This window comes from Ranitomeya variabilis, chromosome 4 (genome assembly GCF_051348905.1).
Source record: "Ranitomeya variabilis isolate aRanVar5 chromosome 4, aRanVar5.hap1, whole genome shotgun sequence".
Taxonomy (NCBI): domain Eukaryota; kingdom Metazoa; phylum Chordata; class Amphibia; order Anura; family Dendrobatidae; genus Ranitomeya; species Ranitomeya variabilis.
The window spans coordinates 282,747,761-282,759,810 of NC_135235.1; the positions used below are offsets into that span (position 1 = coordinate 282,747,761).

Here is a 12,050-nt window from a genome sequence, read left to right on the forward strand (position 1 = left end):
ATATGTTGATGACCCATTGGTGCTCTGCAATATGAAGGACAATCTAGGCATGTTGTTTTCACACTCCTGCAGTGAAAAGATGGCCTCCTCCCTCCTTCCCCCAAACCTGTGGTGGAATGACTGAATGAGAAGTTGATACAGGAAAGATACTGTATGTATGAATGAGTAGTTGTGACCTATAAAAAAGAAGATCTGTTTGTGTTCAGGGAACCTACAATACAGAAGTCATGGCATCATCACTCCAACTGAAGTAATACAGAGCTACCACATTTGACCACCGCTGAACCATGGATATGTTTGGAGAAAGCCAGAATTGGGACCTTGCCAGTCGCCTGGTTCCATGGAGATATTCAGAGAACATCTCATGCCAACTGGCTTTGGACCTTGTATAGACTCTATGGACTCTCATCTCCCTATGCTTGTCGTTACCTCCTCTCTGTGTGTATCACAGGTGGGGTAGCGACCCTGGGAGCTCTGAAGGGTGAGACCCTGTAATTTGCATCATCTTAGGTATTTGCTGGGACTGTTCTGATTGCTAATGTGTGTTGTGGTTCAATAAAGTATTGCCACACTGTTTTACCCTCACCCTGTGTTGTCTGAGTAGTGTCTTGCCCACGGGGAGAGAGAGGGCCTTCAGTGGTATGAGCCCTGGTCTTGCTAAAGGAAGCCGGGCCAACGGACGAGAGCACCCACTGACCCAGTTTCTCCACATATACATACATATACATACATACACATACATATACATATACATACATACACATATACATTCATAGACATTCATAGGGGTAACGTTTCTCCTTATGGAGAGTGACATACCAGCTGGCTTGTCAAGGTAAGGAGGCTTATTCGCCGTGCAATGCTCCTCTGGGAATTTAAATATGCAAATTGCCTCTGCTGAAAAAAAAGAGGACTTAACTCTATAGCGCCACCTATTGGAAGTAGCGATCCTACAAGTCACAATCAACCCTGTGGCTTTTATCCTAAGTCATATTGCACGACTCGTTAATGGGTTGATTGTGACTTGTAGGATCGCTACTTCCAATAGGTGGCGCTATAGAGTTAAGTCCTCTTTTTTTTAGCAGAGGCAATTTGCATATAGACATTCATATACATACATAAGCAAACATACACATACATATACACATATACATACATATACATACATACATACACATATACACACATACATGCATATACATACACATACATATACATACACATATACATACATATACATGCACATGCATACATATACATATATACATCTCTGTTCAAAATTAAGAGACCACTGCAAAATTTTCAATTTGTCTGAGTAAAATTGCAAGCAATTAATTTTTTTGTTATTTTGACCATTTCTCATTTTCAGAAAATAAATACAAAATGTATTGCTTGGAATGGCTCCCCATTGCCCAGAGACTCCAGTACAAAACCCTAACCATGACGTACAAAGCCATCCACAACCTGTCTCCTCCTTACATCTGTGACCTCATCTCCCGGTACTTTCCTACACGCAACCTCCGATCCTCACAAGATCTCCTTCTCTACTCCCCTCTTATCTCCTCTTCCCACAATCGTATACAAGATTTCTCTCGCGTATCACCCCTACTCTGGAACCCTCTACCACAACACATCAGACTCTCGCCCACCATCGAAACCTTCAAAAAGAATCTTAAGACCCACCTCTTCCGACAAGCCTATAACCTGCAGTAACCACCGATCAACCAACCGCTGCACGATCAGCTCTATCCTCACCTACTGTATTCTCACCCATCCCTTGTAGATTGTGAGCCTTCGCGGGCAGGGTCCTCTCTCCTACTGTATCAGTTATGACTTGTATTGTTCAAGATTATTGTACTTGTTTTTATTATGTATACCCCTCCTCACTTGTAAAGCGCCATGGAATAAATGGCGCTATAACAATAAATAATAATAATAATAATAATAATAACTTTGGAGACATGTTGTCAGTAGTTTATAGAATAGAAGAACAATTTACATTTTACTCAAAGTACAATAGCAAATTGTATTGTGGCAAAGGTATCACTCCTAGAATACTTTTGTTATCATTGGGCAGAAAAGTATTCACATCCATTTCACTCAAAAATATACATATAAAAAGAAAAATCAGACGAACTGAAAATTTTGCAGTGGTCTCTTAATTTTTGCCAGAGCTGTATACATATTTATATATGTTAAGTTCCCGCCGCTGCACAGGGGGAATCTCGAACCACCTCCGCTGCGGTCTCCCATTCTTCTTCAGCCGCAATGGAGCCTGCTCAGCAGAGAGGTCGGTCCTAGTGTCTGGCTCAGTCAGATACTGTGCGCTTGGTTACTGCTGATCTTTCAGGCTCAGCCATTGTAACCAGCACTGTTCAGCGGCGAGCAGACGCTTCTGGGACTAAGTCCTGTTTTTCCTCTACTGAACATGCCCAAGGGACGACCTCTCATTGGAGGTTGGGGGTCACATGCTCAGGTCCTGTAGCAGCTCCTATTGGACCACTAGGAAGGTCCTGGAGAGCTTCCTCTATAAAAGGTTCGCATGGCTGCATTGCCATGTGCTAGTATAATTCAGTATTTGTTTGTTAGGATTTGAACTTGAGACGCTTTGTTTGCTAGTCTGTTCCTTTGCTTGATGAGCTATTTGGAACTTGCTTGCTGAGCTTGATTGGACCTGCTATACTGCAGATTCCTGTTGCTGAGTATTTTGTGTGCTCAGTCTAACTGAGTGAAGCAATCTCTGAGCTCCTGGTTGTAAGGTGTCTTGCTGGGATCTCCCTGCTTCTTATTGATATTCTGCTGCTACTACCCTGAATTCCTGCTGCTCATACGGACTTTGTGCACGTGTGTGATCCAGGCCGGCCCTTGCTCGGGCTGGTCCCTGCATCTGCGGATATATTGAACTGCCACTGCCATATATTGCATCTCCAGAAGTCTTTCCACGGTCCGGTCACTTGTATACACCTGCTTTGGCCACTGACCTTCAGTCCTGTATCGCCAGTATCGTGACAGTGTGGATGTATGCCTGTTCTGGTGAAATCTCCAAATCATTCCCATCCCTAGAGTTGTTGAATGCTCGCGAGTAGTGTTGAGCGATACCGTCCGATACTTGAAAGTATCGGTATCGGAAAGTATCGGCCGATACCGGCAAAGTATCGGATCTAATCCGATACCGATACCCGATACCAATACAAGTCAATGGGACTCAAGTATCGGACGGTATCCCTGATGGTTCCCAGGGTCTGAAGGAGAGGAAACTCTCCTTCAGGCCCTGGGATCCATATTAATGTGTAAAATAAAGAATTAAAATAAAAAATATTGATATACTCACTTCTCCGACGCAGCCTGCACCTTACCGAGGGAACCGGCAGCCTTCTTTGCTTAAAATGCGCGCGTTTAATGCCTTCCGTGACGTCACGGCTTCTGATTGGTCGCGTGCCGCCCATGTGACTGCGACGCGACCAATCACAAGCCGTGACGTAATTTTCAGGTCCTGAATGCCTAGAATTAGGCATTTAGGACCTGAGAATTACGTCACGGCTTGTTATTGGTCGCGTCGCGGTCACATGGGCGGCACGCGACCAATCAGAAGCCGTGACGTCACGGAAGGCAGTAAACGCGCGCATTTTAAGCAAAGAAGGCTGCCGGTTCCCTCGGTAAGGTGCAGGCTGCGTCGGAGAGGTGAGTATATCAATATTTTTTATTTTAATTCTTTATTTTACACATTATATCGATCCCGATACCGATTCCCGATACAACAAAAGTATCGGATCTCGGTATCGGAATTCCGATACCGCAAATATCGGCCGATACCCGATACTTGCGGTATCGGAATGCTCAACACTACTCGCGAGTGTTGTAGCTGTCTAGCGCCAGATAGTGCCATCCAGCACCAGGCACAAAATATACTGCGTCTATCCTGCAGTGACTGCCGCTGTGGTACTGTATGCACTCTGTGTGGCTATCTTTAGCGTCTCCTGACAATCCATCAGTGTAGGGTGGGAACTCCCGTTTGATCCCAGCATCTGACTCAGGGTGTCCTCAGGTGTGGGCTCAAAAGCCACCGAGGGTCAGAGCGGGATCAACCACCAGCATAGTGGGGGTGAGTTGCAGGGATCCCACTAGTATCCAATTGCTGTGCCCTGTGAATGCTAACAGGGCACAGCGTTATCTTTAATTCCAGCGACTCTGTGAAGCAACAGAGTTCGCTCTTATACAGACTGGGTGATGGTACCCGTGTCTATTCAGGCGTAGTACCGCCATATAGTGCTGCCATTTACTAGCAGCAGGTACCACTCCTGCACAGTGGACCCCGGGCTGCGAATGCATCTATACTATCTCTATATTTACTCGGTGCATTTCACAAGCCCTAACAGTATACTGGCACAAGGGTCTGGCTAGTAATGGCGGACGATCAGCGTCTACAGCGGTACATCCAGCAGTTGGAGGGTAGGTTGGCGGCTCTTGAACGCACAACCTCGGCTGTGGATGTCACCGCAGTCCCTGTTCAGGCTGCTAGCGTAGCTGCAGCCAGTTTGTCCACTGCCACCCCTGCTCCGACTTTATCCCATCTCCCGTTACCAGACAAGTTTGCTGGTGACAGTAAGCTGTGTGTTGGGGATTTGTGAATCAGTGTGCTATACATCTAGAGCTCCTGGCTGCACGTTTTCCCATGGAACGGGCTAAAGTGGGATTTATTTTATCCCTTCTGTCGTGCAGGGCGTTGGAGTGGGCAACGCCGCTGTGGGAGCGCGGTGGTCGTGTGCTGCAGAGTGCTCCTCGCTTCTTGGACTCTCTGAAACAGGTCTTTATGGGACCTCATGTCAACCATGATACAGCGCTCCAACAGTTGGCATTGACACAGGGCTCGTCCATGCTCAGTCAATTAGCCATCTACTTCCGGACTTTGGCATCTGAGCTAGAGTGGCCGGATAAAGTCCTTATCCCCGTGTTTTGGAAGGGACTGGCTGACCATGTGAAGGACGCCTTGTCCACCAGGGAGATTCCTGCCACACTGGAGGAGCTTATAACTATTTCCACCTGCATCGACCTTCGTTTTAACGAACGAAGGTTGGAGCGAACCCAGTGTAGGCAGAGGTTCCGGTTGGCTCCTACCTTCGCGACTCCTCTGGAATCTCCTGTTCAGGCGTCCGAGTCCCATGAGGCCATGGAGGTATCTCGAGCAGGACCTAAGTGCCGGGCCGCTCGAATACCCATGGTCTGTAATGTCTGCCCACAGATAGGACTTTATGCCAAGAAATGTCCCCAGCGGTCGGGAAATGACCGCGTCTAATAACCGTAGGAGGAGGTTTACTAGACACAGTGGTGTTTTCCTCCAAACTGTCCTTTAAGGGGACAATCACCTTAGGCCCTTCCACTCTTACAGTCGAGCTTTGTGTGGATTCTGGGGCGGAGGCGAATTTTATGTCCTTTCCCCAACGCCTCGCAATACCCCTGGTGATGCTTGCCAAGCCGGTGACTGTACGAGTGGTGAATGGGTCGACACTGCCCTCACAAATAACACACCAGACCATCCCATTTACATTATCTATGTCTGCATCTTATCAGGAGATTATTTCCCTCCTTGTCATCCCCGAGGGAATAGACAAGATCCTGCTAGGGATACCCTGGTTACGTTATCACTCCCCTCATATAGAGTGGTCCTCAGGGAGAATTTTGGGATGGAGTGAATCTTGTGGGGGAAGATGTCTGAGGGATTGCATTCAGGTTGCTACTACTGAAGTACCCGCAGATCTTTCCTCTCTCCCCAAGCACTATTGGCCCTATGCGGATGTATTCTCCAAGAGGGCTGCGGAGACCCTTCCGCCCCACCACCCCTATGACTGTCCTATTGACCTCTTGCCTGGTGCAGAGCCTCCCTGGGTCGAGTCTATCCCCTGTCTCTCCCGGAGACGGAAGCGATGTCCCAATACATTCAGGAGAATCTGGCAAGAGGATTCATTAGGAAGTCAGTGTCACCTGCAGGGGCAGGGTTTTTCTTTGTGCAGAAGAAGAACAGAGAACTACATGCATTGATTACAGGGGTCTTAACGCCATCACTGTTAAGAATAAATACCCTCTGCCTCTGATATCAGAGCTATTAGACAGGTTGCGGGGAGCGAGGGTATTTACTAAACTAGATCTGCAGGGTGCTTACAACCTGATTCGCATCCGTGAGGGGGACGAATGGAAGACGGCATTTAACACCAGGGTCAGGCTCTATGAATACCTGGGGATGCCCTTGGGGCTTTGTAATGCCCCTGCCTTTTCTAAGACTTTGTGAATTATATCTTCTGGGATGTGCTCTCTACCTCGGTCGTAGTCTATCTGGATGATATTCTCATCTACTCTGCAGATATAGACTCCCACCGGAGAGATGTTTGCAAAGTCTTCGACCTCCTACGGGCAAACTCCCTCTACGCCAAGTTGGAGAAGTGTGTGTTTGAGCAGGAGGCCTTGCATTTCCTTGGCTATATCATCTCCGCCCAGGGATTGGCTATGGATCCTGCTAAGCTACAGGCTGTGATGGACTGGCAGGAACCCCATTCTCTCAAAGTGGTGCAGCGCTTTATGGGGTTCATTAACCCTAGAAGGCGCAACCATAGAAATCTACACTTTCACGTACCTGGGGCCTTTTACGCCTGTGTGCAAATAACATGGAATAACTAAAATAAAAATAATTTTCAAAGTTTATTTGAAATTGCAAAGTAAGGATGCATTCCCACTAGCGGCGCTGGGGTCCGCCAGGAGGGGATCCGTAATGGATCTGACCTCCTGGTGACCCCAGCTAAGGAGCGTACAGATACGCTCAGATTTCCTTTCCTGGACAAATATAACTACTCTTTATTCTTTTTTCTCTTGGCTCTGGATGTTCCTGAAAATGTATCTCGCATCGGATCATAGCTTCCGTAGTTTGCCTTGGCAAGCATTTTGTGTTGCTTCGCTCCATCATGGTAGGCATTAAAAGTACATAGCAAAGTTCCATCAAGAATAGACGTCTCTTGTGCTTCCTGTTGGCATGGAATTCTGGATGAGTTTCACTATAAGGGCAATATAAGCATACAGTTCCTCTTTTGTTATATTTGTCCATGTTTTTTTTATCTTACTGAAGCGATACGTTTTCCGTCTAAGTACACAAAACTATCTCATCTCATCTATCTCAATATAATTTGAAAAAAATTTACAGAAAACATCTCTTGTAATCACATGTAAACCTAGTACAGGCCTAAAAGACCCCAGGTATGTGAATATGGGGTATTCCCAAAAAAGAGTTGTTATACCGAAATGCCTGTAACATAAAAATATATGAACAACTGGAAATTACTAACAACTATATACCTGAGGAATACTTAGAGTTTCAGAATTCTAACTAAAGTAATCTTGCAGAAAATAGAAATCAATTAACCTAGCAGGCCTGCGAGGCCCCAGGTACGCATTCTAGGGTTAATTACTATCGCCAGTTCATTCCCCATTTCTCAACTTTGGTAGCTCCCTTGCTTGCCCTCACCAAAAGGGGAGCAAATCCCAAACTGTGGTCAAAGGAGGTTTCCAGAGCCTTTCTCTCAATTAAGTCACACTTCGCTAGCGCTCCCATTTCACATCGCCCCGATGTTGATAAACCTTTTATTATGGAGGTGAATGCCTCTTCCGTCGGTGTTGGAGCAGTCCTCTTCCAGAAGGATGCTCAAGGTCAGAAGCATCCTTGCTTCTTCTCTAAGACCTTCATGTCATGATATGTACTTTTGCCCTGTCCTGTATTTGAATAATGTGCCATTTGATGTATGTAACTGTTCTCTGGTTTCTGTTGGCTGTAATTTATGTATTTTCTTGTGCTGGGAGTCACCTGTAACAATGTCTCCTCCCCCCCAATACTTGCAGCCCTAAGCTTTAATGTAATTAAGCTTTGTCAACTAGTGAAGGAATAGCCATTCTTCCTCACAGCAGGTGGCTAGTCAAATGTACATACTACGTAGACTAAGCAGAGCCGACCATCATAGAATCTTCTGGTGGACCCAACCATTGAACAGAAGGTGTGACCCCTACCCCCCTTCAGGGGCGGATCCCAGGAGCTCAGACAATCCATTCTTATTTTGAGATCAGATGTGAGTTGATCTTTGAAGGAGACGGAGTGGGGATTCTTAGCTGAGGCAAGACCCCATGCCCATCTGGGACTGCGGAAGCGAACGGGGCGAGATTTGAACTGAGGACATATCTCGTCGTTCGTGAGATTGTTTTGGGATCCCTTGGACTCGTGTGGACTATTGCTTTGTTAGCTGGCACAAGGATTATCGGGAGGTGCCCCTGAACCTGTTCCGTTGGACTAATTGTGGACTCCGTAGATCTACCTGCATGTGTTGTTCCAGCGTTCTTGATAATAAATCTGTGGAATCATCCCTTGGCCTGTTGTCCCTTCTTGCTCTGCCCTACACCCCGTCACAAACTGGTTGGCAGCAGAGGGATCAGAGCAGAAGGAATGGAGGACAAAGGCCCATCAACATCGGGAACCAGCACCGCAGAATACAAGAACTGGACTGCTATGAACCTACAAACAAAGGCCCGTGAACTGGGAGTCAGCTACAAGGGACTCTCCAAGGAGCAGCTTATTGAGGCTTTGGAAGGAGTTCGCCTGCAAGATGACGCTGAGGAAGGATCCTCACAGCAAATGGAGGAAAGACTGCAGCCGGAGGTAAATACCCCAAAAAGTCAGTGGGTTGAGTGGTACGAGGAGGAGTTGGCAGTGCTGGGAGAGGAGGCCACCATAGAAGATAAGAGGGAGGCTATTCACAGAGCTCAGGAGAGGGAGGCCAATCACAGAGCTCAGGAGATGGCATTGCTGGAGAGGCAGATTGCTTTGGAAGCAGCTAGAAGCTCCAGACATGCTGTAACCCCAGCACCCACCATGAGGGAACTCCCCAGAGTGTCCCGCAAAGACTTCAAGCCCTTTAATGAGGCTGCAGGCGACATTGAGGGCTTCTTCCAGGACTTTGAGCATCAGTGTCGATTAATGGAAGTCCCGGAAAGGGAGCGAGTCAGACATCTTGTGGGGCTCTTAGAGGGTGGAGCTGCTGAAGCCTATAGAGCTATGGACCCTCGGGGGAACTGTGAGTATGTGGAGATTAAACAAACTATTCTCGAACATTATGCTGTGACGCCAGACACTTACAGGACTCAGTTCCGTACTTTAGCCTGTGATGGGGAAGTGTCTTTTAAGATATATGCTCATAGACTCAAACAAATATGTCATCGCTGGCTGGAGGCAGAGGAGGCCTTAACCTGGAACACCTTTCTCCAGGTTATCCTAAAAGAACAATTCTTTGCCCAGTGCCCCGTTGAGATCAGGGAATGGGTGCGCGAGAGGAGACCAGCGACAGTGGAAGAAGCTGCATCTCTCGCTGATGAGGCTCTCACCATCAAGCCTCAGTGGAGGGTTCTGTTAGAGGATCGAGAGAAGCCTACCAGCTCCACAACACCGGTGGCCCCCAATTCTTATGTCCCCATTGTTCCCCGTTCCTCTAAGCCACCACCTCATGCTGATACCCGTGTAAATGTGCCTCCAGTTGCTTCTACTGTGTTTTCTGGAATACGACGAGGAGAGGAAGTAGCAGAGCGCAGGTGTTATGGTTGTGGGCATCCGGGGCATCTGCAGGCCTCATGCCCAGCCAGCTCATGGAGGAGTCATCCTCAAACCCCTAAAGCACCTTCAGGTGGGAGCCGGCCTCCAGGTTCCCTTACCAATCGCCCAAGAGGACGCCTTGGATGGAGTGAGACCCAGCACAGATGCTATCGATGTGGGCAGCCGGGGCATCTGCAAGCCTCCTGCCCAGCTGTTCAAATGAGGATTGATCCTGTACCCAGTCGTATTATTAATTATGTACAGCCAAGTGACATGGAGGAAGACGTGTCACCACTACGTGAGGACCGGCCTAGTGCCTCCCCCACCCATGTTGCACCACTAGGAGTTTATGGTGTGCAACCCGCAGCTATGATGACTTCTGCTCATCGAGGTAAGCACTTGCAGGAGGTCCTGCTGGATGGACAGAGACTTATTGGATTTTGTGACTCAGGGGCTTTCCTCACACTGGCTGATCCCCGAGTGGTTCAGCCTGAGGCAATCCATAGAGGACCTGGGATTGTCATTGAACTGGCTGGTGGACAATGGAGGACTATTCCCACAGCCACTGTGGATCTGAACTTTGGTTTTGGGGTCAGGCGATGTGTGGTTGGGGTGATGGGTGGTCTGCCTGCAGATGTTCTTTCTGGGCAATGAAGTGGGAGAGCTACGATGCCAATTTGTGGCTGCATGAAGCCACATGTAAGTTACGCTCTGCCTGTGTGTACTTAACCAGCGACCTGTAGAGGTCCCTAGTACGTACACAAATTGGGAGGGGAAGGGATTGTCATGATATGTACTTTTGCCCTGTCCTGTATTTGAATAATGTGACATTTGATGTATGTAACTGTTCTCTGGTTTATGTTGGCTGTAATTTATGTATTTTATTGTGCTGGGAGTCACCTGTAACAATGTCTCCTCCCCCCAATACTTGCAGCCCTAAGCTTTAATGTAATTAAGCTTTGTCAACTAGTGAAGGAATAGCCATTCTTCCTCACAGCAGGTGGCTAGTCAAATGTACATACTACGTAGACTAAGCGGAGCCGACCAGCATAGAATCTTCTGGTGGACCCAACCATTGCACAGAAGGTGTGACCCCTACCCCCCTTCATGGGCGGATCCCAGGAGCTCAGACAATCCATTCTTATTTTGAGATCAGATGTGAGTTGATCTTTGAAGGAGAAGGAGTGGGAATTCTTAGCTGAGGCAAGACCCCATGCCCATCAGGGACTGCGGAAGTGAACGGGGCGAGATTTGAACTGAGGACATATCTCGTCTTTCGTGAGATTGTTTTGGGATCCCTTGGACTCGTGTGGACTATTGCTTTGTTAGCTGGCACAAGGATTATCGGGAGGTGCCCCTGAACCTGTTCCGTTGAACTAATTGTGGACTCCGTAGATCTACCTGCATGTGTTGTTCCAGCGTTCTTGATAATAAATCTGTGGAATCATCCCTTGGCCTGTTGTCCCTTCTTGCTCTGCCGTACACCCCGTCACACTTCACACCAGCAGAGAGGAATTATTGCATCGGGGACAGGGAGTTGCTAGCCATGAAGTTGGCTTTCTCGGAGTGGAGACACCTCCTGCAGGGGGTTCGCTTTCCCTTCCAAGTTTACACCGACCACAAGAATTTGGTCTATATACTGATTCCCCAGAAGCTAAATTCTTGCAAGGCCAGATGGTCCCTGTTCTTCTCCCGGTTCCATTTCACCCTCCATTTTCTCTCCGGGGAGAAGAACATTCGTGCCGACGCTCTCTCCCGCTCTGTAGTGTCATCAGCGGAGGAGGAACCTCAGCTTATTGTCCCTTCTGAGAGCCTGCGAACAGTGGCTCCGGTTTCGTTAGAGTCTGTGCCCCTGGGCAAGACTTTTGTGCCATCAAATTTGTGACCGGAGGTTCTCTCTTGGGCTCACTCGTCCAGGGTGGGTGAACACTTTGGGACCAAAAGGACATCTGAGCTTCTGGCAAGGACGTACTGTGACCACATATGGCCCATGACGTTGGAGACTATATTCGGGTGTGTGTCTCCTGCGCCAAAAATAAGTCTCCTCGACAACGGCCAGCTGGGTTACTTTACCCTCTGCCGGTGGCAGACAGGCCCTGGGAGATGGTTGGGATGGACTTTGGTGGGTTTACCCAAGTCCTGTGGCTGCACCATCATTTGGGTAATCATCGACCTTTTTTCTAAAATGGTGCACTTGGTGCCTCTTCGACGGCTAACTTCTGCATGGGCCTTGGCAGCATAGTTTATAAAAAACATTTTCCGCCTACACGGTATGCTGGACAAAATTGTCAGTGACCGGGGTCCCCAGTTTGCGTCTCGGTTCTGGAGAGAGCTCTGTCGTCTACTCAGCATCGAGCTGAATCTCTCTTCAGCATACCATGCCGAGACAAATGGGTTGGTAGAGAGGGGCAACCAGACCTTGGTCACATATCTGCGA

At 48.0% G+C, this 12,050-nt stretch overlaps 1 protein-coding gene across 3 annotated transcripts in view; it reads right to left on the bottom strand.

Annotated features, from left to right (window-relative positions):
• The window catches only part of SLC2A5 (solute carrier family 2 member 5), a 65,170-nt gene that overhangs the window by 1,317 nt on the left and 51,803 nt on the right, over positions 1 to 12,050 (bottom strand). Inside the window, exon 12 of one of the 3 annotated variants that reach the window (XM_077250053.1) lies at positions 6,685 to 7,040. The exons of the other annotated variants lie outside the window; for them this stretch is intronic. Coding sequence (XP_077106168.1) covers positions 6,985 to 7,040 — 56 coding nt within the window. The 3' untranslated portion in view covers positions 6,685 to 6,984. Of the gene's footprint in view, positions 1 to 6,684; positions 7,041 to 12,050 lie in introns of those variants that run through there. 3 annotated transcript variants of the gene reach the window in all.